The sequence below is a fragment of the Dromiciops gliroides genome, chromosome 1 (genome assembly GCF_019393635.1).
Source record: "Dromiciops gliroides isolate mDroGli1 chromosome 1, mDroGli1.pri, whole genome shotgun sequence".
Taxonomy (NCBI): Eukaryota; Metazoa; Chordata; class Mammalia; order Microbiotheria; family Microbiotheriidae; genus Dromiciops; species Dromiciops gliroides.
Genome location: NC_057861.1, coordinates 725,032,756 through 725,060,695, shown reverse-complemented (window position 1 = coordinate 725,060,695; position 27,940 = coordinate 725,032,756). Strand labels below are relative to the sequence as shown.

Sequence of the window (27,940 nt, the reverse complement as noted above, 5' to 3'; positions counted from 1 at the left end):
ACTTTCAGTTGCCAAAATTAATTTGCATTCCTTTGTGCTTCTGTGTTCTCTGTCTTTCAGTTTCCCTTTCAAGACAATCTTTTTCAATCCATGTATTACCCTCTTCAATTGAAGTTTTTGGAAACTGTACATACTCTATGTGGACGAATTCCGCAGGTTTTTCTGAAGCAGATTGAGAAAACAATGAAGAGAGTGTATGAGAAGCACGTCATTGCCCACCTCAGATCCAACAGGATGTATTACTAAATACAGCTTGTAGTCTTCTCTCAATTGTTGGCCAATTGTTGCATCTCTCGCAGTCAAGGAGATAGAAAAAGCTTGAAGCAGGCTGGATCCTCTTTCATAGTCACAGTTTTATGATGCTCCCAGACTGTCGGTAAAAATGCTTGCGAAAATTTTGCAGTATTGATTTTGCTTCAATGGAGTATGCTTTTTTGTTAAAGGGTTTAAAAAAAAACTTTTTTGGTAGGTTTTCATGTTATTGCTCATAAAACATTGCTGCAACAGTATGAACTAGCTGTGAAAAGGAATCTTCGGGAGCCTTCTGGCTCCTATTAACTGCACAAAAATATTAAGGGTCGCTTGGCACCTTACCGCCATCCAGGCTCCCGAGGGAGACAGTCCCCGTTCAGTTGCCTTTTCCATGACAACGCATCTATTAGAGGTAGCGTGAGTAAACTTGGGCATCTATGCCAAGATTGTCTATAGTGGCCTTAGCAAAAATAGAGACAAGATGACTTTTGTGTTTACAATGCTTCTTTTGAAGCCCCTTGATAGAAATCCAGAGCCATTCTGGGTTCCCATTAATTAGGGTTTTATGAGGCAGTGTCGCAGTCGATAAGCATTTCTCAAGGTGCTTCTTAGGAGAAGTTTTTCCATGTCATTTGGAGACTCTGAACCAGAAGGACTAGCTAAGCAACAATAGACTCTAAAAGGAAATACGGTAATCTCGTTAAACCCCTTGAGGAGCATATTGAGCTAAGGGGCGGGGAGATGTATTTACACACACAGAGGTATTGTCTAGCCTTCATCTTCTGGAGTCCCAGCCATCAGGTATCTAGTGTCTCTGAGCTCTTTGGCAAGAGAAGAAAATTGAAAGACAACTCTACCCTGTTGTAATGGACACCAAAGAGTTTAGCCAATTGAATTGGCAGAAAATCCAACTTTCTGCTAGCCGCAGAAATTCTCTTTTGTTTTATACTTTGCTTTAAGTTTATGTGTTCACAAAGAAAATACTAACATCCTACCAGCTGTGCAGAGTAGAAGAGGTTCACCTCTTACACAAGGGTCTCACCCTATCTCCATCTGGTGCCATGAGATTGTAGCCATTGAGGGATGCTGTAGGTCTGTACTTTTCAGAGGTTTGCTACATGTATGTTGAGAGTCAGTATGTTTCAGTGGAGAGACCACTGGATTTGAGGCCCAAGGACCAAGATTTAAATCCTTCCACTGCCATTCTATAACCTTAAGTTATTTAAGCATTCCTTCATTTCTTTACCAGTCAAATGAGGGAGTCTCCCCAATTAGATTGTAAACTCTTGGAGGTCAGGGACTATCTTTTGCATTTTTTTTTAATCCCCAATGCTTATGACAGTGCCTGGCACATAGTAGGTGCTTAAAAATGGTTGATTGATTAGATAACTGGCTTTCAGCTGTGCTACAGAGGCAGTAGAAATGCTTCTGGCTTTGGAGTCTGAGGACCTGAATTTGAAATTTGGTTCTGCTACTCACAGCTTGTGCGATCTTGGCTAAGACACTAAATTTTCTGGGCCTCAGTATACCATCTGTAAAAATGAGAAGGTTGGATCAGATGGCTTCTAAGAAATTCTAAATCTATATTTTCCCTTAAGACAATTCTTTGAGAGGGATAGGGGCAGAGATTATTCCCATTTAACAGGTAGGAAAGTTAATGTAGGGTTCCTTGCTCCTTGCCAAAGGTCCCACATAGGCAGTTGAATTAGGGATACCTCTGAAAAAGTTGAAGCTAGAACCCCTGTTTGTCTGCCTCCTCATTCAGTATTATTTTCACTGGCTCAGGCTTGCCCCATTGTCTTCACAGACATCCTTTAGTCCTGATGGTGATAGCGTTCAAGGCCAAAAAATACAAATTATTCCTGAACTGGATAACTGTATAAAATGTTTTCTTTTTTTCTTTATGTAACTGTAAAAACAGTGCCTTTTTATTGTGATAAATGTTTACAATTACTTCACAACTCTTGATCCTTCTCTCCATAACAGACTTGAACAATTAAGCGAGAGAAAAATCCACATTTTTTTCTGCCCTGGTAGGTAGGATACAGAACTGCCCAGGAGTCCAGGACTCCACCTTGTTAAGTCTTAGAAAAAGTATAAAAATGTAAGTATTGTGAATCCTTTTATGACTTTCTGCATCAGAATATATTTGGTTTTGGCTGTACCTAATTTGGCTGAAGAGTTTTGAGAGCCCAAAGTGGAAAAGGAACCAAAGGAAAGCCTATGGGGTAGCTAGGTGGCACAGTGGATAAAGCACCAGCACTGGATTCAGGAGGACCTAAGTTCAAATCCGGGCTCAGAGACTTAGTGGGATCAGGAGCATGACTGGAATGTAATTCTGGAAGGACATGGGGGAGGGGGGGGGAACAATGTGGTATAGTGTGCAGTGGATAGAACACCTGGCTTGGATTCAGGAGAACCCGAGTTCAAATCCAGCCTCAGACACTTGACACTTACTAGCTGTGTGATCCTGGGCAAGTCACTTAACCCCAATTGCCTCACCCCCCCCCCCCCAAAAAAGAAGAAGAAGCACTTGGGTGAGGGAAAGATGGAGGCAAACATTTGGCCAAAGAGCAACAGAAATAGAAGTGTCATTATATTATTATATTCCACTCTGGGAAATGTACAGAAAGATACATACAACAATTTTGGATGGATCGGTATCCAAATATGTAGCCATCTATAATGCTCTCCTCTTTTACAAGTCATGGCTTCCTCAAAGCCACCAGACATATTGGATGTCGTTCTCCACTTTTCTTGACATTTCATGGACTTCTCTGATCTCTAGTTTCTCTTTATCCACTGACTCTCTCAGTCCACCTTAAAGACATCCCTCAGCCTTTGAAAAAAAAAGTTTCTCTGGCTCCTCCTTAATCCCCTAGGTGATCACCCAATTTGTTGTTCACTTGTTTCAGTTGTGTCTGACTCTTCATGAGCCGATTTGGGATTTTCTTGCCAAAGATACTGGTGTGGCTTGCCATTTTCTTCCCCAGTTCATATTGTCGTTGTTCATCCTTCTTTCACAAAGGGGACCATCGACATCAGAAGGTGATTTCTTGACTTGGCACATGAATTGGATTTAAGTGAGGCAGAACTGGGCAAAGTTGACAGCCTCACTCTCCCTTCCACAGTCATTGAAGTCCAGTGGCAAGACAAAAGTCAAGAACACTGGTGATGGCCCAAGATTCAGTGGGTGAACTTGGCCTTTATAAATTAAGGCCTTTTCTGGGTCTCAGTTTTTCTGAGACAAGGCCCATTCAGTGACTAAGGGGTAGGTAAGAATTGAGGCAAAAGATGGTCCAGAGGGCAGCTAGGTGGCACAGTGGATAAAGCACTGGTCCTGGATTCAGGAGGACCTGAGTTCAAATCTGACCTCAGACACTTGACACTTACTAGCTGTGTGACCCTGGGCAAATCACTTAACCCCAATTGCCCTGCAAAAAAAAAACCCCAAAAAACAAAAACAAAAGATGGACCCTTAGATTTTCTGGCTGGAACTGAAAACAATTGCTATTAAAACTCATTCTAAGCCATCAAAACTTAAAACATTGAATCACCAAGCCTTGGGTTGGGAGCTATTATTGGCCTTTCTATAATAGCCAGAGTGATTTGGGTTTAAAGGTTAGTCAAATAATCCCATTTGAAACATAATGGACTTTTTAAAAGCCTGTTTTTTCAGAGCTATATTTCAAGAAGTCATGAATAAAAACTTTGAAGGCCCAAAACCAAATTTTCACAGCTTTTTGAAAAAGAGGGAAAAAATTAATAATAAAAAATAGAAATAATTTTTTAAATAAAAATTTTAAAATCAAGCCTTAAACCTCAAAATATCTTCCAAAATATAAGCAACCAAAGATTATTATTGTTATTGTTGATCCTTTGTTCTCTAAGAGCACAGATGATATCATGAGGGTGATGACTAGACTTGCTTTTGAGTTGGATTTAGGTGAGACAGAGCTGATTTACCTTGCTCTCTTCTCCAGGGTCATTGAAGTCCAGAGGCAAAACAAAAGTCAAGAAAACTGGCAATGCAACCCCCCTACCCCCCATCATTTTACAAATGAGAAAACTGAAGAAAACAGGATTAAGTGACTTGCCTAAATTCACACAGCTAGTAAGTGTCTGAGGCCAGATTTGAACTCAGGAATATGAGTCTTCCTGACTCCAGGCTTGGTACTTTATCCACTGTGTCTTTTCCCTTTCTCTGCCAGCTCCTAGAAAAAGCTGCATCCATTTCTTGTATCCAAGTCCTCATCTCCAATTCTCTTCTCTTTCTCTTGTGGCTCAACAATGAAGTATTTGAACTATCCATCAATTATCCCACACTGTTGTCTTAGGATCCAGCTTATGGACAAGAATCCCAAAGGATGAAAAAGGCTGGAGAAACTTTGATTTGCAAAGCACAAAAAGACTATCCGTAATCTAAGTATATCTGTTCCTGTAATATTACACTACAGGCTCATCTTTTTCCAACCAACCCAGCTTGTCTCTTATGGCCAGGAAGTTATCAAAAGACACTCTTTACCCTCTTCCTTACTTCCACCCCTCACTTAATGGGATTAGTCTAATTCCAATCAAGCTGCTTCATTATAAAACCCCAGATCTTAGAACTGTAAATGTCCTGTCATTAACATGCCATCTGAGTTTCTACTGGCTGTCAGCTATTCTTTTTTTTTTTTTTTGAGGGGCAGTGGGGGTTAAGTGACTTGCCCAGGGTCACACAGCTAGTAAGTGTCAAGTGTCTGAGGCTGGATTTGAACTCAGGTACTCCTGAATCCAGAGCCAGTGCTTTATCCACTGCGCCGCCTAGCTGCCCCTGCTGTCAGCTATTCTAATACCATAATTGAGTTTTGGTTGAGAAAGAAAATAGTAGAGTGATGTTTGCTTTTTACACTGCAAAACATTTGTGACTAGTTATTGTTTCAAAAAACAGAGTTGCTGTTTAAAACCAGAGGCATCCTGGAATAATGGGGAAAAGCAAAACCCACTGAATTTTAATTCAGAGGAGTGGGATCGATCTGATTTCTTACTACCTGTGTGACCTTGAGCAAACCTCTTTGAGTCTGTTTCTTTATTTCTTTTTTTTTTAAAGCAATAATAATAACAATAATAAATGAGGGTAAAGGGACTAGGTGATCTCTTAAGTTCCCTAAATAGCTCTAAGCCCAAGCATTCTGAGATATGTTCTATGCCTAAGATTTTCTGCAAACATCCCTGGAAGTCATGAAATCATCTATTTAGAGCAAGAAAGGACATTAGATGCCATTAAATGTAGTCACCTCATTTTGCAATTGAAGAAACTGAGACTCAATTTGAGTATTTTCCCAAGAACACCCACCACCACCACCACCACCACCACCTCATTGTGGTCTTAAGTGGAAAACTCCAAAATTTTAAGACAATGAACAGCTAGAAAGTTAACTTATTTACTGCAATTTTTTAAAAGTTAGTGCATTTCTGTTTTAGTGTGAAACATTTCATTTCTCACTTGAAGTCATATGTACTTCATAGTTAATACATTCATTGCAAGTTGCTTGTAAGTTATCCGGCATTTATTTTGACAATGGGAATTTGTGAGTCATAAATATATAATTTTTCATATTACAGTTATGGTGTTGGTAACTCAATGTATGAATGCAATCATAACCTTGTCATTTACACAGTCCTCAAAGAGTGGACAAGAAATAGAATAACAAAAGCACCAAAACCTCCTTAACTCGTATGAAATCATTATGCTTGGAAATAATGACTAAATTGCATGTGTTCAACCAAAGGCTGAATCGAATACATTATTTACATTCATGAAAAATGTTGAATTGTGTATTGGGAGGGAGGGAGGAAATGGATTTACCTTCTGATTTGAGTGCTAGCTGAGGTCAGAAGCCTGTAGCATTAATGCCATTGGTGAGGGTAAACTAGTGGAGTCGTCAATCCATTCCCATCTCATATGCCTCTTTTTCTTCATTCTCCCTCCCCCCCCCCCCATTCTTTGATTCAGTTAAAATCAAATCAGGTCAATAGGCATTTATTAAGCACCTTTTATGCCAGGCATTCTACTAAACACTGGGGATACCCATTCAAAAAGAGAACAGTTCTTGCCCTCAAGGAGCTTATATTTATTCACTTCTTTCTGGCAGAGAAGTTTTGGATGTTATTCAGTAGCATGCTGTGCAAAAGAGGTGGATAGTAATGCATATTTTTATGTTATAATGTTGCTAGGCATTTTTTAAAAAGGTTAAAAAAAGACAGATGAGGGACCTGGGACTCTGAATGAGGCGTCATAATTTGATTGCACTCTGTGCAACAGAAAAATGTTATGTAGCTAGCATTCAGTCCCATGATTACATAGCACATGATTCCTTGAAATTAGGCTTGATTTGGCCAAGCTTTGTGGTAGTTTTAATTTTTTTATAGAGCAAACTGGAAATCGCCTTTTGAGTCTTCCAGAGAGAGAGAAGGAGTGTGTGTGTGTGTGTGTGTGTGTGTGTGTGTGTGTGTGTGTGTAAAAATCAGGACCCATTAGTACATCATTATTTGAAAATGTCTCGTTTGTTTTCATTGACAAATGCACCACTTGTTTATCACTCCCAAGGAGACTGTAACAGTGCATTTTTATGTTTGAAAATTTTTCTGCTTACATTGTGAATAAATGAACTTTTAAAGGAACTTGCAATGTCTTGGGGTTTTTGTTATTACAGCAAATTGAAAGGAACAGAATTATTATTAAGTACTACAAAAATGATTAGCACTTTGGATCTCTTTAGATGCCACCTCCTGTTTAATTTTTTTTTAATTAAATAAAAATTTATTTTGGTTACATTTTAAGTTCTTGGCTGTCTCCCTCCCTCCTGCTCCACCCTGCACTGGAGAAGGCCACCATGTGACACAGATTAATAAATCTATGTAAAACCACAATAAGCTTCCTTGTATTTATCAGTTATTTCTCTGGAGGTGGGTGGATAGCATCTTCCTTCATAGGTCCTTTGTAGCTGATTCAAGCATTTGTAGTGCTCAGAATAACTTGGTTGTTCACAATTCTTCTTCAAACAATATTGCAGTGACTGCTCACTTCACTTTTCATTATTTCATGCAAGTCTTCACGTTTCTCTAAAATTGACCAGCTCATCTTTTCTTATAGCACAGTAGTATTCTATCACAATCATATACTACCACTTGTTCAGCCATTCCCCAATTGATGGGCATCTCCTCAATTTTCAGTTCTTTGTCACCACAAAGAGAGCTGCTATATATATTTTAGAACATATAGGTTATTTTCCTTTTTTCCCTGATCACCTTGGGAAATAGATCTAATAGTGGAATCTTTTTAAATTTTCATTAAAAGCTTTTGAAAGCTGTGTTCTCTTGTATTATTTTGGAAAATTTAACTGTCTTTTCTTTTATAACATTGTAAGCTTAACAACAACAAAAAGATAGTCTAGTTGAGTTTAATACAGGGTGTCCCAAAAAATTTTAGTGCATTATAAAGCTTTATTGCACTAAGACTTTTGGTACACAATGTCCGTTTAGATCAAGTAATTGTTTTGCCCAGCAAGCACTTTGATTACAACCAATTTACTTTTTAAAAATTAAGTGTAATTAATGTAAATTGTTCTACTTCATTTGTTTGTTTGTTTTTTCTGTAACAGGAAGCTGTTACAGAACTTCATTTTTTTGTCCTGTGTGGGGTTACAAAGATTTGCCTGGCTGCATTCCTACATCATACATGGAATAGCAAGAACGCCTTTATTGCAGATAGGAAAAGGTTAACAATACCTAAATCTTTATTGCTTAGCTGGAATTTAATCGTATTTCAACAACAACCACAACAAAAAAGGATCTTCTGCAAGCAGAGCATTGTACTAATTAGCTTGGGAAAATAACATACATTTATAAAATGCTTTATTGTTTACAAAGCATTTTCCTTTACAACAACTCTTAGATGGGTAATACAAGAATCATTTCGATTGGACAGATAAATTGAAATGAGGTTCAGTGGTGAGATGAATTTGTCCAGGTTTACCCAGCTAGAATCAGAGGTTTCAAGTCTAGTGCTCTTTCCATTATACTATGTATAGTGTATAAGTGTGTGTATAAACATATATGTGTGTGTGTGTGTGTATACACACACACACACATCCCACTATACTATATACAAACAACATTTCCTCTCTGATAGAAATATTAGAGAAGATAGTACCTTTCCCTCATGGAGCATATTGGAGGATTATGGTACAAACACAAATAACAAATATGAGATAATACATTAGAGCAGATAAAGGCCAAGAGAAATCTGGTTTTGGTTTTGGTGAGGCAATTGGGTTTAAGTGACTTGCCCAAGGTCACACAGCTAGTAAGTGTTAAGTGTCTGAGGCTGGCTTTGAACTCAGGTCTTCCTGACTCCAGGGCCTGTGCTCTATCTACTGCATCACCTAGCTGCCCCGCCAAGTGAAATCTGAAGGGGGAAAGGCCATGACCAGCAGGGAAGGATTTCTGGAAGAGTTGTCATTTGAATTGGGTTTTAAAAGGTACAGAGGAGAGGTACCACCTGACACCTATCAGATTGGCTAAAATGACAAAAAAGGAAAATAATAAATGTTGGAGAAGCTGTGGGAAAATTAGAACACTAATCCATTGTTGGTGGAGCTATGAACTGATCCAACCATTCTGGAGAGCAATTTGGAGTTATGCCCAAAGGGTGATAAAAGCTGTGCATACCCTTTGACCCAGCAATACCACTTTTGGGGCTTTTTCCCAAAGAAATCATGGAAAGGGGAAAGGGACTCACGTGTACAAAAATATTTATAGCTGTTCTTTACGTGGTGGCAAGGAACTGGAAGTTGAGGGGGTGCCCATCAATTGGGGAATGGCTGGACAAGTTGTGGTATGTGAATACAATGGAATACTATTGTGCTGTAAGAAATGATGAGCAGGAGGAGTTCAGAGAAAACTGGAGGGTCTTGCGTGGGCTGATGATGAGTGAGATGAGCAGAACCAGAAGAACATTGTACACAGTATCATCAACATTGAGTGTTGACCTACTGTGATGGACTATATTCTTCTCACCAATGCAATGGTACAGAGGAGTTCCAGGGAACTCATGATAGAAGAGGATCTCCAAATCCAAGAAAAAAAAAACTGTGGAGTATAGATGCTGAATGAAACATACTATTTCTTTTGTTTTTGATGCTGTTGTTTTTTTCTATTTTGAGGTTTTTCATCATTGCTCTGATTTTTTTCTCTTATAACATGAGTAACGCAGAAATATGTTTAATGTTATTATGTGTATATATATATAACCTATATCAGATTACCTGCTGTCTGGGGGAGGGGGGAGGGAGGGGAGGGAGGGAGAAAAATCTGAAATTGTAAAGCTTGTATAAACAAAAGTTGAGAACTATCTTTACATGTAATGGAAAAAAATAAAATACTTTATTAATTAAAAAAGATACAGAGGAGATTCTTCTCTTATAACATGACTAATGCAGAAATATGTTTAATGTTATTTTACATATATAACCTATATCAGATTACTTGCTGTCTTGGGGAGGGGGAGGGAGGGAGAAAAATTTGAAACGAAAAATCTTATAAAAACAAATGTTGAAAACTATCTCTACATGTTACTGGAAAATAATAAAATGCTTTTATAATTAAAAAAAAAAAGATACAGGGCAGCTAGGTGGTGCAGTGGATAAAGCACCAGCCTTGGATTCAGGAGGACCTGAGTTCAAATCTGACCTCAGACACTTGACACTTACTAGCTGTATGACCCTGGGCAAGTCACTTAACCCCAATTGCCTCACCAAAAACCAAAAACAAAACAAAAAAGATACAGAGGAATTTAAGAGGCAAGAAAGGCAGGGAGAGAACATTCCAGTGTGAACAAGAGCAGTCTTGTACTCTTACTAGCTTTTTCTGTGTTTCCTCAAATAGACTGTATACTCTGTGAGGGCAGAGACAGTTGTTTTACACTATTTTCTGTGTTCCTTATGGTACCTAGTATCATCTTGCCAAATCGTAAATAAATGTGGATGGTTTTAAAGTGTTTGGTAGTTCCAATATTCATATAAATGAACTTGAAAAGATGAAACTCAACTCTGATCATTTTAATACTGATATGAATGATATCGAAAAGGCAAAAATCAGGTCTTGGAGCAGGCATAACATGGATCTGTTTAATGCTGTCTTTTTGTCCACCAAATACTAATGTAACCTGATGGACAAGTGATTTGAGAGTTTAAAAAGATATGTTTTCGGGGGCAGCTAGGTGGCACAGTGGATAGAGCACCGGCCCTGGAGTAAGGAGTACCTGAGTTCAAATCCGGCCTCAGACACTTAACACTTACTAGCTGTGCGACCCTGGGCAAGTCGCTTAACCCCAATTGCCTCACTAAAAAAAAAAAAAGTTTTCTACTGCTTTAAGTGGCTAGGGTTTTAACATGTTGACTTCATGGAAAAGAATCACAGAATGCTTGTCCAGAAATCACATGTCACATCTAAAGAGAAGGGAGTAGTGAAACCATTTTTTTTCTTTACTATTTTGTTTTCTTATTCAGTAAAATTGGTTTCCTCTGGCGGAAAATTTAAAACATATATCAGACTACCCCTTCAAAAAAAACCAAACAACTTGGGGCAGCTAGGTGGTGCAGTGGATAGAGCACTGGCCCTGGAGTCAGGAGGACCTGAGTTCAAATCCAGCCTCAGACACTTAACACTAGCTGTGTGACCCTGGGCAAGTCACTTAACCCCAATTGCCTCACTAAAAAAACAAAACAAAACCAACTCAAAAATGTTAATATTTTCAGTATCCTGTATGACCTATAGAGAATCGTGTTGCTTAGTTTTGTGTTTTGTTACAACATAAAATGGTTTGAAAAATGTGAAAATTTAGCTACCACATCCCTAAGTTTAACATAATAAATGAAAAGTGATACCAGCATAATAATGAGAACCCACATTTTACAAAGACAAAATTTGTAAAGTAGGTAGTTAGAGTGTTATTAACCCTATTTTACAGATGAAGAAGGAATGACTGATGCTCGGATGGATTAAGTGACTTCCTAGTCCCACAGCTAATAAGGAGCAGAGCTGAACAGAACTCAAATCCACATCTTTGACTCTGCTTTCCACATGGTAAATAATTTGTCAAACATTATTGTTGTTGTTGTTGTTTTTAATGACTCCAACAGAATGAATTGTTTGGTTCTATAGAAGCTGAATTTTTCCTTTTTTTTCCTCTTTAATTTTTCCCACCGGGGCAGCTAGATGGCGCAGTGGATAGAGCACTGGCCCTGGATTCAGGAGTACCTGAGTTCAAATCAGGCCTTAGACACTTACCACTTACTAGCTGTGTGACCCTGGGCAAGTCACTTAACCCCAATTGCCTCACCAAAAAAAAAAGGGAGAAATAGATACTTCGGGGCAGCTAGGTGGAGCAGTGGACAGAACACCAGCCCTGGAGTCAGGAGGACCTGGGTTCAAATTCGGCCGCAGACACTTAACACTAGCTGTGGAAGTAACTGGGCAAGTCACTTAACCCTAATTGCGTCACTAAAAAAAAAATTCCCACCAGTGAAATGTTATAAGTGCATTCACTTAATGTGTTTTCCCTATTCATAAATCTATTTTTATAGTATGTGGGAAAATGTACTAATTTCTTATAATACTAAATATTTTCCTTAGTGTTTACATTCTTAAGCTGTTTTGAAATGGTTGTTGATGAAATCTGGAAACCCTCACTAACCAATTATGTGAATAAAATTCAGTCCAGGGATCCATAACCTTTTGACTTTGAGTTGGAATACAATAACACTTTCCTAGTTAGGGCCAAAGATGAGAAGACCATTGGAAAAGAGTGAAAACAGCACCAGAACAGAGGACCAGGGAGCTGGTTTCTAATCTGCCGCGTATCATCTTTGAGTATGACCTCACTGGATTCTTAGTTAAGTCTCTAGCACAGTGGACAAAGAAAAACCTGCCTCTTATTTCCCTGGCACATCATCATGGGGGTGAGAGTGGGCATAGGGAAGAAAATGTAAACAGATACAATAAAAGGATTGGGGCTTTGGAGAGGCATGTTGAGCCAGACCAATGGTTAGTTCCCTGGAACTAACAGGCATTTTTGCTTCCTGATCTATAATCCTCACTGCCATTCCCTCCACTCCCCTTTGACTCTTTAGATTACTGATTTAAGTATTCCCGACTCCACATTCAGACCCTTTCTGTCCCCCAACATAAAATTTCCATTCTCCACCAGGACATTCACCTAATAACCCATATGTGTTTGCCCAACAGCAAGCTCAGTAAGACCCACAGTGCATTGGCCAGTGGTAACCCTTTGGTAATTATTTGTTGAAAAGAACACACATTACTAGAGAAAGGATTCATTGTTCAACAGAAACTACAGAGAAGACTGAATAACAGTTTGGCAGAAAATAGGATTAGATCAGTATCTTGCACTGAGAGAATAGGTGGGGAGAGCAAACCTTTCATTTCATCAAGTAGGGAGCTCCCAATAAAGAAAATTCCTTTACCAGGGCAGATAACAACTGCTCTGTAGTTGGAAGTGCTGGCAATTTGGATCACTCTAATATTACACCTTGTGACAGTGATCCAAATGTGACAAGTCAATATTGAGAAACATTAGTGGAGACTGTAAAGTTATACCTTTCACAGTAGTAGAAAGGGTGAAAAATTCTCAACCACTTAACCTGTGCTTACTTTGAGGGAATTACGAAAGATAAAGGTGATTAATTTGATTATATTACAAGAAAAATATGTTTACAAAACAAAAAACCAATGCAACCAGAATAAGAAGATAAGATAGAGGTGTGGGAGGAGAATCTTCTCATTAAACATTTCTGATAAAAAAGTAACATCCAAATGTTACATTTACATCCAAATGTGTATGCATGTTACAGTTACATCCAAATCTATAAGGAATTGACACATTTTTAGAACTGTTCTCTATTATGCAAATAAATGGTCAAAGGCTACTTCAGGCAGTTCTCAAAAGAAGAAACACAAAGCTATCAATAATCACTTGAAAAAATTGTTCAAAAACCCTAATAATCAGAACATTTACTAGACCTGTGATTTCACTGGTATCGGGAACTCCTAGGTGAGTAGCCCCCCACCCCCACTCCTAGGTAGGTCAATACTTTTTCCTTTTTCTGCAATCCATAGTCTTATCAAAGTTGTCTAGAACAGGGGTTGGCAAATTAAGGCTACTGCCTGTTTCTGTACAAACCATGATCTAAAAATAGTTTTTACATTAAAAAAAAAAGTTTTGTTAAATTTTAAAATGTAAAAAACATTCTTACCCTTTAGGCATGCTATACATTTGTGGATCTTTGGTCTAGAGCACTAAGAGACTAAATGTCTTGTCCAGGGTCATATGTCAAGAATGAGTCTGGAAGTCGAGTGGGGTTCCTAATGTCGAGACCAGATGTCTATCTTCTATGCCATGCGGCTCTCATTAAAATCAAATGAAAACAGGCATTTTGCTTTATATGCATCCGATTTCAAAGATGGTTGGAGATGACAAAAATTCAATGTTGGTGGAACCATGGAAAAACAGGCATGCTAATGTCTTTTTGGTGGAGCTGAGATTTGACTTAACCTTTACAGAAAGCATGGAATTCTAGAAAGAATAGAATTATAAAGTAAAAAAATATATATAAAACAATGTTCACCTCCTTGGACATAACAATCCCACTTGTAGATTTGCAACCTAAGGATGTTATTGATATAAAAAGATTTATCTGTGCAAAACTATTCCTACAGGATTAGTTGTAGTAGGGAAAACATAGGAAAAGACAAAAAATCCCAACAGTTGGGAAATGACTAAATTTTGCATTAAAGAGATAATGAAGTATGACTATTTCATAACAAATATAAAGAACTCAGATAAAGTATGTGAAAAGTTAATGAAGAGTGAAGAAAATTATTTACACACTAATATACACTACAGCTCTGTAGATAAAGAACTGAATCTGCCTGGAAGCTTATGTTAAGTACACTTGATGGTATTGGTACTACCTTGTTTAAGTTATTAAAAATTTAACCATTCTGGAAGCAGCTTGGAATTATGCTTTTAAAAGTGACTAAAATGTCATTGCCCTTTGACCCCAGCAGACATATACCCCAAGGGAGTCAAGGATAGGTCTCATATATTCCATTATATTTATAGCAACATTTTTTGTGTGGCATCAAAGTGGTGGAAACAATGTGGGTGCCCATCAGACAGGGCATGGTTAAATTGTGATACATGGATGTAATATGTCTCCTTTCTTTTCACTCACATAATTGACCTGATTCCCAAATTCTTGAATACACTGTACAAAGGTAAATTTTATCACAGCTTTGGTGAAAATTTTCATAAATGTTGAATTGTGGAACTGAACTATTGAGATTTTATTGTATTTCTCCCATTCTTGGTAAGCCCTCCATTTCTGATGCTTACTACATGTAAAGATGAACAGATGATCAGATTATCATAGGCTTTTAGAGATGGAAGGGATCCATATCCAAAAAAAAAGAATTTCCACTACAATATCCTCCCTAAATGCCCACCTAGCCTCTGGTTAAGACCCCCAGTGAAGGGGGAAGCCACTACCTTCCACTCTAGTCCATTCCCTTTGGAGACAGCCCTAATTATTAGGAAACTTGATGAGATCCAGTCTCAATTTGCCTCCTTACAACTCCCACCCACTTGTGAGAAAATAATGGGGTTCTATAAGATCCAGAGGGCCTTGACTGATCTTTCTTAAAGCCAGCCCAAAGTTAGTAAGTTAATTCACCTTAAGACCACCCTCAAGTCATGTCAATCAATGGACTTGAATGTTACTGGCCAATTATCTTGGATCAAGGTGCAGTAGCCCACTTCTACCTGTGAGAGGTTAAAAACCCTTGAGAGCAGGGCAGCTAGGTGGCGCAGTGGATAAAGCACTGGCCCTGTATTCAGGAGGACCTGAGTTCAAATCTGTCCTCAGACACTTGACACTTACTAGCTGTGTGACCCTGGGCAAGTCACTTAACCCTCATTGTCATGCAAAAAACAAACAAACAAACAAAAAACCCTTGAGAGGATTCTCTCACTCTCTTTTTTTGCAAACTCTTCCCTCTCCCATGCTGCCCACTGGGTCTTGCTCTCTATCCTACATATGTAGGGCTTCTATGTGCTTTCATTTTCTCTAACATTTAATATGCTTTAATGAATGTTTAATGCCCAAAACTAGTGGAGTAGCTTCTAATTTCTAAGTAACAATATATTAGAAAGACCAGCTAAATTCCCTAAAACTTGGGACAGATATAGGTACCCCCATAAATTAAAAAAAAATTTTTTTTTTTGCTGAGGCAATTGGGGTTAAGTGACTTGCCCAGGGTCACATAGCTAGTAAGTGTTAAATGTCTGAGGCTGGATTTGAACTCATGTCCTCCTGAATCCAGGGCCGGTGCTCTATCCACTGTTTCACCTAGCTGCCCCCCCCCATAAATTTTTAAATGACACCCACTGTTCCTCAGGCTTCCTTCTGGGACCAAACTGAACAAGGCTAATTCCTTTCCTTTTTAACTTTTTCGAGCTTTCTCATCTGAAAAATAGGAATAATAAAACCTTAATAACTATCTGATAGGGTTGTGGTACATAAATGCCTTTGTAAACTTTAAAGTGCCACATAAATGTCCATTTTTGTCATCATGAGTGTAATGAGGTGAGTCAGATTGCTGCATCAGTTCCTAATGGGTATGGGTGACCCTAAGTAAATCATTTAGTCTCTCTCTGCCTCAGTTTCCCCATCCGTAAAATGAAGATGACATCAGCATCTACTCCCCAGGGATGTCATCTTCACAACACCCCGGGGAAGAAGATGCTAATGTCATCTAATGGGATAACATGCAAAACACTTTGCAAACCAAGTGCTATATACAGGCTCATTATTGTTACTCTTATTATTAGATGGCCTTTGAGCTCCCTTCTGGATCTATGTTGCTATGAATCGAACTGGAAACACATCTGGTTTTGAGCACAGGTGTTGGAGGAAAGCACCATTCCAACCACACTTTCTTTTATTGAGTTTTATAGAGCCAGCATTTTCTCCTTCTCTGATGCCAGGCATAACGACATGTTTGTATAACTGCAGTATCATGTCTCTGCTTTGGAAAGAAATATGTTGTCTGAGTGTCCAGCTGGAACCTTGTGGTATTGCTGGCTTGTGTCAAAACAGGAAGGAGAGTATTCCCTGGAAGTGTGCATGAAAACAACTGTGCTGGATCATCTTTTTTTTTTTCTATTGAAAAAGTTCCATAAACCTGATAAAGTGCTTTTCTCTAAATCCTTACTAGAAATGCTTCAACACAGGTGTTAGGATGAATAGATGATTAAATTAAATTAAATTAAATTTTTTTTTTTATTTCATGCCTTTCTTGCCAGGGAATAGAGTACTTGGTAAGTCAGTCAGTGAACAAACACTTATTAAGTACTTACTTTGTGCCAGGCACTGGAGAGACAAATAGGAAAAAAGGGAGACCCTGACCTCAAGGAGCTTCCAGTCTAATAGGGGAGGATAACACAGAAAAGGACAAAGAAGAGGAGGGGGAGCTGCATTTTTTGTTTTTGTTTTTGTTTTTGTAGGGCAATGAGCGTTAAGTGACTTGCCCAGGGTCTCACAGCTAGTAAGTATCAAGTGTCTGAGGTCACTCAGGTCCTCCTGAATTCAGGGCCAGTGCTTTATCCACTGTGCCATCTAGCTGCCCAGCTTCCTGATGCCGTAGAGCAGCCAAGTGAGAAACAAAATGTTCCCAGCTGAACTCTCTGTAAATGGAGCTTTGACATTCATGGCTCCTTCTTCCAATGAGAACAGAAGATGGTGGTGAGGTGGAATACCAAGGCATGGAGGAGGCTCTCCGAGTTCTCAGGCAGGCTTCTCTCCATCCTCTTTGTGAAAGATTAGCCCTGAAGTCTAAGAATCCCTGACATGGAAAAACAAAGGAGGAAACCTAGAATTCATTTTGGTTGTTTTGTTTTTTGCAGGGCAATGAGGGCCAAGTGACTTGCCCAAGGTCACACAGCTCGTAAGTGTCAAGTGTCTGAGGCCAGATTTGAACTCAGGTCCTCCTGAATCCAGGGCCGAGAATTCATTTTGAATGTAAGGTGAATGTAACATTTAGGCCTGGTGGTCCCCTCACCATGACTCCCTTACACTCTTCTAAAATACTTAGCTCATGAGATGTCGTCCACTTTACCAAAATAATCCTGATGAGAAAAGTTCAAAGTGAAAAGCATTTAAGGCAAGAAAGAAAGAAAGGCAAGAAAGAAAAGAAAGGAAGAAAGGAAAGAAAGGAAGAAAGGAAAGAAAGGAAGAAAGGAAAGAAAGAAAGAAAGGAAAGAAAGAAAGAAAGGAAGAAAGGAAAGAAAGAAAGAAAGGAAAGAAAGGAAGAAAGGAAAGAAAGAAAGGAAAGAAAGAAAGGAAAGAAAGAAAGAAAGAAAGGAAAGAAAGAAAAGAAAGGAAAGAAAGGAAAGAAAGAAAGCAAGCAAGCAAGAAAGAAAGAAAGCGTTTTAGGAAACACAACAGCTTTGTAGTAATACACAGCAAGCACTCACAGCCACCATACTGAGCAATAATTATTGCCTATTCCCTAAAGGAGGACAGGAAACCAAAGTGGCATTCCATCTCTCTCTGTCAGTGTCTTAGAAGGAGAGCGCACACAGGTAGTTTGTCACTGCTTAATTACTTTTAGTCCAACAGGATAGAGAGTGCTGGTCAACTCAGGTAATGGCACCTCCTACTCTGGGCCCAACCACCATCAGAGTTCAGTTCATTTCCATGTTGGTGCTTTGCCTCTGGTCATCCTGGGTCTTGCATTCCTTTCTCACCCACCTCAGCAAGGTCTCAGTGAAGCTGTTATTCATTCCAGCCTCTCTCCTCTGTTAAGGAACTTTGTCCTCCCCTCCCCCCATAACCACCATGAGACTGCCAAATTCTTTGTAGTAGAAGAACGGGGGCAGCTAGGTGGTACAGTGGATAGAGCACTAGCCCTGAAGCTAAGAGGACCTGAGTTCAAATTTGACCTCAGACACTTACTAGTTGCATTACCCTGGGCAAGTCACTTAACTCCAGTTGCCTTAAATATCCAGGGCCATCTCTAGCCATCCTGATTTTATATATATATATATATATATATATATATATATATATATATATATATATAAAATCTTGCCACTGGACCCAAATGGCTCTGGAAGAGAGAATGAGGCTGGTGATTTTGTACAACGATGTCTCAACCCTACTTAAATCCAATTCAGTGCAAGTCATGGTCCTCTTTGAGAATGAAGGAGAAACAACAACAACTAGAATATTGCCTATGCGATGTAAGTCAATGATGCATGAAAGGGCACAGTAGATTCTGTGCACAGCCTTCTGAGAGATATAGAGCAAGGCATCTGTGCAGGGACATGTCCCAGTGCTTAGCACAGTGCCTGGTACATAGTAGGTACTTAATAAATGTTTGACTGAAGATATAAACAATTTGACCTAGCTTTCTGGTTCATCTAATAAGTGACTTGCCCAGGTTCACACAGCTAATAAGCGTCTGAGGTCAAATTTGAACTCAGGTTCTTCTGAATCCAGGGCCCATGCTTTATCCACTTTATCACCTAGCTACCCCCTGCCACTACTTTTCTTTTCTTTTTTTTTGCTTTGGGGCATGGGGGTTAAGTGACTTGCCCAGGGTCACACAGCTAGTGTCAAGTATCTGAGGCCGGATTTGAACTCAGGTACTCCTGAATCCAGGGCTGGTGCTTTATCCACTGCGCCACCTAGCCGACCCCCACTACTTTTCAATCTAAACTCTATATTCCAACTGGGCTAATTCCCTTCTCTGCCCTGGGCACACCATGCTCATTCTGAAAGGTAAGCCATTGATTACATTGGGATCCCACTTGGAATTCTCTCCCTCTCCTCTATAAGCATCCAACTGTAACATGAATTGAGTCTGGCCTCACTCTCTGAGGGTCAGGCCTCAGGGTACTCAGATACTTAGAGGGGGTGGGGCATCTCTCTTGTCTGCCACCTCAAGCCCCCACTGGCAGTGTTCCACCCATTTTTAGGGGACCATTGACTAGCATTCTAGTTCCTACAAAGGAATATTTACTTCAGAGACCCGACCAGAACATTCACCTCAACACCTCAGGGGCATAACCCCCTCTCTACCACTTCAGTCTCTAGGGGTGGAATTAGGCTTACAATTTAGCTCACTTTCTACATAGCATTGATCTAACTAAGGTCACATCAAACAACATTGCTACCAGCTTCTCCTGGGCTAGAGTCCTGGACCCTTTTTCCTCAGGGTATTACTGTTGGTCTGGCTCCAACACATGGCCTGGCTTTCTGGAATCCTGGATGGATGCGGCTTGGACCCTCGGTCCAGATCAGAATCCCCTTTCTGCACTTGGAATGGAAAAGAACAGAAGAAAAGGCCAAAGACCCAGGCTCTTCCCTTTGCCCTTCTTCCTCCTTCATTCCTACCCTTCTCTTCCCCTTTCTCTTTCTTTCTTCTCCTTGGTTCTCCTTCTTCTCTCCCCTCCTTTCTCACTTCCCTCTCTTTTATTCCTCTTCTCTCCTCTCTCCTTTCCTTCCTTCTTCTCTTCCTCCCCAACTCTTGCTCTCTGTCTCTTGCCCTATCCCTTTCTCCTCTTGACTTTTTACCAGCTCTATGATTGGATAAATCACTTATTCGCTTCACATTTTGAGGTCTCAGTTTCCTCCTCATTTGCTTATATGATCCTTCCCTTCCTTTTCTTTCCCTTTCCTTTGCAATCTCTTTCCCATTTTTCTCCTTTTCCTCCCCTTTCCCTTCTCTAGTAAACAACTTTAACCACTTTCATTTTTTACTTTGTTTTTCTTTCTTTTCTTCTTTCCATCTCTTTCTTCTTCAAAAATTTATTGATATGAGATAGAATGTGCTAAATACCATAAGAGAATGGTACAACTCAACTGTAGCTGAGTCATATTCAACTGTAGTATTATTTCATTTTACAACAGATATGGTTATGCTCAACCTGCTACCCAAGAAAAATGGACAATTTCTCACTTTTTGCATCCTTTTGGTCAAGTCAACAAGCATTTATTAAGCACCTACTATGTGCTTGTGCCACTGCAGCTAGGTCTTTAAGACTATAAGCTTTTGGAAGGCAGGAACTGCCTCTTACATCTTTGTTATTCTACCTCTATGAGGTCAGCAACATTTATCAAGCCTACAACATGATGTGTGGGAGGTACAAAGGAAATAGAAACCACAGTTCCTGTCTAGAGGGGTTTATAATCAAAATGCCATCTAATTCAATATTCTGCACACAAGAAATAGTGATGATACATCCTATGACCTATGTCTAAAACAAAACTGTGGATACCAATGTAGTTTCACTTTATTTTTTTCTACTTCCCCCACTTTCATACCCCATTTTACTTATATTTATGCCTATTCTTTTTTCTAAATAAATAAAAGTATTTTATTATTATCCAGTTACATATAAGGATAGTTTTCAACATTTGTTTTCATAGGATTTTTAGTTCCAAATTTTTCTCTCATCCTCCCTTCCCTCCCCCCTCCCCAAGACGGAAAGCACTCTGATATAGGTTATATATGTGCAATCACATTAAACACATTTCTGCATTAGTCATCTTGTGAAAGAAGAATCAGAGCACAAGGGAAAAACCTCAAAGAAGGGAAAAAATAGCCCCAAAGTAGAAACAGTATGGTTTAATCTGTACATCTTTCTATTTCTCCTACTTTCTCTTCAGAGTCCCTTTTGAGAGCTTCCATGGCCTGAGACCAGTTCATATTTTTCTTGGAAGCTTTGGATGTTGGAGCTTTGACCCTGTTATTATCTTCTTCTTCTGAGGTTGTAATTGTGGTCTACCTTACCCCCAAAGAAGTTTTCAATGGTCTTCTGCTTTCTCTGCCTGCTCATCCTGGCTTACTATTTCTTGGCTTTTAACTCCTTCTTAAAGTGTGGCACTGCTTCCAGGACACACTGTTCAAGCTACAGCGTGGCCTGGGGATGGTTGGGCTTCTTCTCAGCCTGCCTGGCCTCACTTTCATTTGATTTTAAACTCTCCACTGGGGGAGGGGGGGGCTGCTGCTTCTCGGCTCCACTCCTGTTCCCAGCTTCAAAGGGTCCCAGGTGTTTTGGTTTGGGGGGCAGGTTTTAATCTCACTTGGCCTGTTCTCAGGTGGGGAGATTACCTCAGGACTATTTACTAAACAACCAACCAGCAAAGCTTTCTGTGGTGTGGATCTTAGCTTCCCATGAGCCTGCCTGCTCCCCTCCCCCACCTGGGCCTTCAGCCACTCAGGATTTTTTCCTGGTTGCCCGCTGGGGTGGGACAGTCGAATTCTTCTCCCCCAGTACACTGGTACCCCTGCACTTACCCCCCTGGGCCAGCCGTTCAACCCGACCACACGCTCGGTTCCAGAAGACTCTGGTGCTGCAGCTGATTCAGAGGCACTGGGGCAAAATCCTCCAGGTGTCTGATGTGGGCCCGATTGCGGGATTAGGCTTTATTCGTCACCCTGCACGGCCCCCTGAAATCTATCTATAGCTGGAGAAAAGTTTCAGCCCATATTTTTTCAGTATGGTTTAATCTGCATTCATAATCCAGTTCTTTTTTTCTGGATGTTGAGAACACTTTCTATCATGAGCTCTTTGAAATTGTCTTGGATCGTTGCACCGCTGAGAGGAGCCAAGTCTATCACCATTGTTCATCACACAATGTTGCTGTTACTGTGTGCAATGTTTTCCTGGTTCTGCTCCTCTGTCAGCATTAATTCATGTAAGTCCTTCCAGGTTTCTCTGAACTCCTCCTGCTCATTGTTTTTTACAGCACAATAGTATTCCATTACGTTCATATACCACAACTTGTTTAGCCATTCCCTAATTGATAGGCATTCCCATGATTTCCAATTCTTTGCCACCACAAAGAGAGCTGTTATACATATTTTTGTACATGTGGGTCCTTTTCCCTCTTCTATGATCTCTTTGGGATACAGACCTAGCAGTGGTACCACTGGGTCAAAGGGTATGAACAGTCCCATAGCCCTTTGGGTATAGTTCCAAATTGCTCTCCAGAATGGTTGGATCAGTTCACAGCTCCACCAACAATACATTAATGTTCCCATTTTTCCACAGTTTCTACAACATTTATTATTTTCCTTTTTGTCATATTAGCCAATCTGATAGGTGTAAGGTGGTACCTCAGAGTTGTTTTAATTTGCATTTCTCTAATCAATAGTGATTTAGAGCATTTTTTTTTTTTGCGGGGCAATGAGGGTTAAGTGACTTGCCCAGGGTCACGCAGCTAGTAAGTGTCAAGTGTCTGAGGCTGGCTTTGAACTTGGGTCCTCCTGAATCCAGGGCCAGTGCTTTATGCACTGCGCCACCTAGCTGCCCCTTAGAGCATTTTTTCATATGGCAATAGATAGTTTTAATTTCTTCATCAGAAAGCAGCCTGTTCAGATCCTTTGACCATTTCTCAATTGAGGAAGCGTATTCTTTTTTAAAAAGCAGTGAAGGCTTGGAGAACTCAAGAGTAGAGAAGTACCTTGACTTTGGAAAGAATTCTAGGAGGAAGAGAACTTGGGGCAAGATTTCTTTTTAGATTGAAGGCAATTTCCTGGCCAGAAACCCAACTCTCTTTTGACCTGCTGGCTAATTTCCTCTAATGGCTCTTGAAGAAGGGCTGGCTCTTTATCTCATTGTGAAGGAAGTCTTTAGGATTTTTCTTATCTTCAGTCTTTGAATCAAGCACTCAAATACCTACTGAGCAGTTTAGCCTGATAGCTAGACTGGGATTAATAAATTAATTCAAAACAAATAAAGTGATTTAAACAAAAAAAAGATTCCCACTTGCTCTATCCCCCACCACTACACATGGTGTACATTCTTCCACAGGTAACCATGTCACCAGTGGAGGAGGGTGCATACATAGAAGATATGTTACCAATAGTAACATGGAGAAAATCTATGTGGCCAGACATACATATGGAAAGCACACACATTGGGTATGCATGTGGCCAGAGAACACTCAGAGAGAGGACACGTGGGAAAGCTTGTGACCAGGATAAACTTGTGCTTAAGTCAAAGCACTCCTCCTATCACATCCTCTGGTAATGCCATTGAAATGCTCCCTACCCTCACCCCCAACTTTCTTTTTTTTTTTTTTGCAGGGCAATGGGGGTTAAGTGACTTGCCCAGAGTCACACAGCTAGTAAGTGTCAAGTGTCTGAGGTTGGATTTGAACTCAGGTACTCCTGAATCCAGGGCCAGTGCTTTATCTACTGCGCCACCTAGCTGCCCCCCACCCCCAACTTTCTACTGGCCATTGCCTCTTCTTTGCAAGGGGTCACATCTCTCCCTTATATTGCCCCTGTTGGTCTTATGCATAGCACAAAGTACATACAAATAAAACTATTTGTTGATTGATGGAATCATTGATTATGCTTCCCACGCTTCTCTTTGCTACTGTCGGCTGGGTGTTATTCAGTAACTGGCTACTGTTCACTACTGAAGTAGAGTGCCTAGAAACTGCAGGGACAATACTAATGCTCCTTTAGTACTTAGATGAGGCTATGAGCCAGGCAGCCAACAAAACGTGAGTCCCACAGGCTAAGCTTATCCAGTTTTTGGAATCCCTTTTTAGGTGCAGACTTACAGTCCTTGACTTTAGACAACTATTTGATTGGGTTAGAAAATTCCATTTAACTCCTGTTAATTAACTGTTTGGGATCCTGTATTCCTGAAAATTTTTTGGAGCCTTGAAAAAAAAAAGTCCAACGGAGTTGTGTGAAAGCTGGGGTACAGAAGCTTGTCTTGCTCCCAAGCTCCTCTTTGACTGCTGTGTGTGGGAAGACAATGACCCTGACAAGAACTACATGACAGAGTCAAGGTCACCATCATTGACCAAATCTGATTCATATTCCTGTTTTTTTCTGTGAATATCTGTCAGGAATAAAATCCCAAGATGCAGAACCCTTGTCTGAGCCAATAATAAGTTCTGAGTGGGCTGGGCATGTTCAAGGGGAGATTAAAAAAAAAAGACCATAACTTTTCTTGGTCTTCAGAGCCCTTTATTCTAGCCAGCAAGAAACTCTGTTGATCTCCCAACTATAATAAAGAGGGTCTAAAAGGTGTGGTGTAAATTATAAGTGTAATAGGAACTTTAAAGAGAGGGTAAGGAGGGGACCACAAAGCTAGTAAGAATTCAGCTGTACCTTGATAAAAATGAATATGTATTCAATGACATATGATGATAGACTCCCTTCTATGTGCCAAGGTGCTAGGCTATGCACTTGGAAACAAAGCACCTTCAAACTTTTCCCAACTCAAAATCACAAAATTGAAGAGTTGGCAGAGAACTTCTAGATAATTTTTTCCATCCTTCTCAAGGAGTTTATGATTTTTTTAGGGAGAAAAATGATATATGTCCAAATAACTATAATGCAAGGCAGAATTGTAGAAGTGTTCTGAGAGAGGTGCAAATAAAACATTAAGTAAGTTCAGATGTGGGAAGGGATTGTTGTTTCTAGCTCTGGGTATCAGAAAAGGCTTTGGGGGGGGGCAGGAATTAACATTTGAACTGGGTCATATTTCAGTTGTTCAGGTCTTTCCCTCTTCAATATATCAAAAGACAAATGAATGAGTTCATCAGTGGGTACTCCTTGAGTGGGTACCTCAGTGGTCACTCATGCGTGTCACCATTCCTTAATTGGTGCTTTCAGGAGCTGCTATATTAGCAGCCCATTCCCTCAAATCCCTCAAAAAGTTAATGGTACTGTTTGGGCCATCATGTATTCCAATCTAGAGCCTCAAGCCCCTACTATTCTATATCTATGCCAGATCATGTTACAAACCAATTCAGAGTAAAAGACATTCAACGAATCAGGTTAACTAGGTAAACAGCAAGGAATAGAATCAGGTTGTAGAAATTCTCTGCAGGTGACCCAAATGTCTCCAGCACCAATGAATCCCCCATTAATTCTCTGGTTTCCTGAACACAGCAAGAAGAATCAAGTCATACATGGCACTAGTATTAAAGATAAGTGCTGGGGGGGGGGGCAGCTAGGTGGTGCAGTGAATAAAGCACCGGCCCTGGATTCAGGAGGACCTGAGTTCAAATCCAGCCTCAGACACTTGACACTTACTAGCTGTGTGACCCTGGACAAGTCACTTAACCCCCATTGCCCCACACACAAAAAAAAAGATAAGTGCTTGAGGCTGCTCTAACTTAATGGACTCCCATCCCATCTCAGTGCAACAATCTAGAGGGTGCTGACTTTTCTCACAGCCAAGTGCAGTGTCTTCATGAGATGCCTGAGTTTCAGTTTGCCCAACCTTAGTTTACTATATGCCTCCCTCTCTTCTGCAGACACTGTCTTTCCTGACACTTCATCTTGGAAACCTTCACAAGACTCCAGTGATGCTGTTTTTTAAAGTTCCCAGAGTGGAGCTTCATCACCCCCATGCACGTCCACAATCAAAGATGTCACCATGTGAGGGGCTCATAAATACATAGTGATAGGCTTCTCAAATACATAGTTTAGGGAATTACCTCTAGAAGTCATCGAAGCTTCAAGAACTAGAGGAAATGAAGAGTCCATGATGTTTCCTTTATACTATGATCAAACATTTCATCGCTTACTGGCTATCCTTGGTTGGTCCTTGGACAACCGTCCAAAGAAACTCCTCCATCATGGAGCTGAAGAGGGGCTAAGAAAGTGTTAGAAGTAGAAATATAAGTCGAAACAAGTTATGCCTCAATAATTCAAAGATTCAGGATCTCATCCATGAACCTTTCTGTATCTTTTTTTTTTTTTTTGCAATTCTTCTCCATGCCCTTCCATAAATCATTGATGTAGGACCTACTGAACGTGCTAGAGGCCACCTTCTGGGCACTTTTGACCATTTGGGTGTTTGGGGGATACTATCAGCAATCTGTGCTATTCACCTGTTAAACACTGTTTGACACAACTGGCCCACTAGTACTATTATATTACATGTACCTTAATTTATCATATCTTTAACACTAAATCTTGAATGCAAATGTTGTTACCATTTTGTTTGGCCATTTTTTCAGTTGTGTCTATCTCTTAATGACCTCATCGGGTTATTGTTTTTGTTTTTTGGCAAAAATACTGACATGGTTTGCCATTTCCTTCTCCAGCTCATTTTATAGATGAGGAAACAGGTTAAGTGACTTGCTTAAGGTCACAAAGCTAGTAAGTGTCTGAGGCCAGATATGAACTCAGAAAGATGAATCTTCCTGACTTGAGGACTGGCACTCTATCCACTGTACCACCTAGCTGCCTATTGTTACCATATTACCCTATTTTCCAGTTTCCAGGAAGGTCTACTGGTTACTAATGGTTCCTAGAGGATTTTGAAACCAGGTCATTCATGTAGTAGAAAAAGAAAAAAATGTGGAGTCAGAAGACCCAGGTTCAAATTCTGACCCTGCTATGTACTCTGTGTGACTTTGGGAAAATTACCACACCTCTCTGAGACTCAGTTCCCTTATCTGTAAAAAAACAAAAACAAAAAGGCGGGGGAGGGAGTTTGGGGGTAGACTATGGACTACATGATCTCTGGAGTCCCTCCCAGTTTTAAGTCCTATTATCCAACAACTTTCCTTATTTTCAAGTGGTCCCTAGTTGGGTGGGGAATATAATGGAAATTGGTCCCCTATTTGTTCAAGACATTGCTCTGTTATAGGTCACTTTGCAAGTTAGTCTGGGAAATCTTCAAGGTAGTCCTGGATAGTGAGAAATACTTTGTTGGGGGTTAATGAAAAATCAAAGGTTATACTTACTAGATTGGGTAAAAATTCCAGTGGAGGCATTAGCTGAGGCCTTCTCAATTGTTCTGTATTCCTCCTCCCCCATTCTTCACCATCCCACCTCCCCAATTACCTTGCATTTATTTTGCTTATGTTTTGTTTATAGTACTGTTTCCTTGGAAAGAATGTAAGCAACTTGTGGGTGGGGAGCCTTTTGTTTTTTGTCTCTGTATTCCTAGTACCTAGCACAATCCCTGTACACACAGTAGGATAATTGATTGATGGTAGGAATTACAGCATTGAAGAGACTCTTCTTGGGTGTGATCTGTGTGCTCTGTTATGCCTATTGGATCATGGGTTTTAGATAAAGCTTTACCTTTCTAGGGAATATGAATAATGCGATACAGACACTGGAGACCAGCTGGAAGCCTCTGATTTTTGGCTATTGAGAAGGAAGTCTGTGGTCCTGGAAAATTTCCTTTAGGAAAAGACAAGGTGCATTGGCTGTGATCAGAGGTCTAGGGTAGGTATGCATTCTCATCCATCACCATAAGCAGCCATGTTGATGAGGGTGTGAGTCTGGGCCCATACCAAGATGAATCCTTGGAAAAGAACTTCAGTGGAGCAAGGTCTCTCTGATCTTAAAATATATATATGTTTTTAAAATTCTTACTTTTAACTCATAATACCTTCACATATCCTATTTCAGTGTTTGCCTTCATTGCTAAGCTTATAAATAATAGCTAGTATTTATATAACCTTTTGAGGTTTGTTAATGCTTGATATGTGTTATATATCTTGTTTGTTGAAACAATGCTGTGAGGGGTTGTTATCTCTATTTCATAGATAGAAAATCTGAG

General features: G+C 39.9%; 1 protein-coding gene across 1 annotated transcript in view; it reads left to right on the top strand.

The window, feature by feature from the left end:
- Positions 1-6,748, top strand: part of GXYLT2 (glucoside xylosyltransferase 2) — a 96,195-nt gene extending 89,447 nt beyond the window's left edge. The window contains exon 7 of the mRNA XM_043976433.1: positions 61-6,748. Coding sequence (XP_043832368.1) covers positions 61-246 — 186 coding nt within the window. The 3' untranslated portion in view covers positions 247-6,748. The remainder of the gene's footprint in view (positions 1-60) is intronic.
- Positions 6,749-27,940: the final 21,192 nt, after the last annotated feature.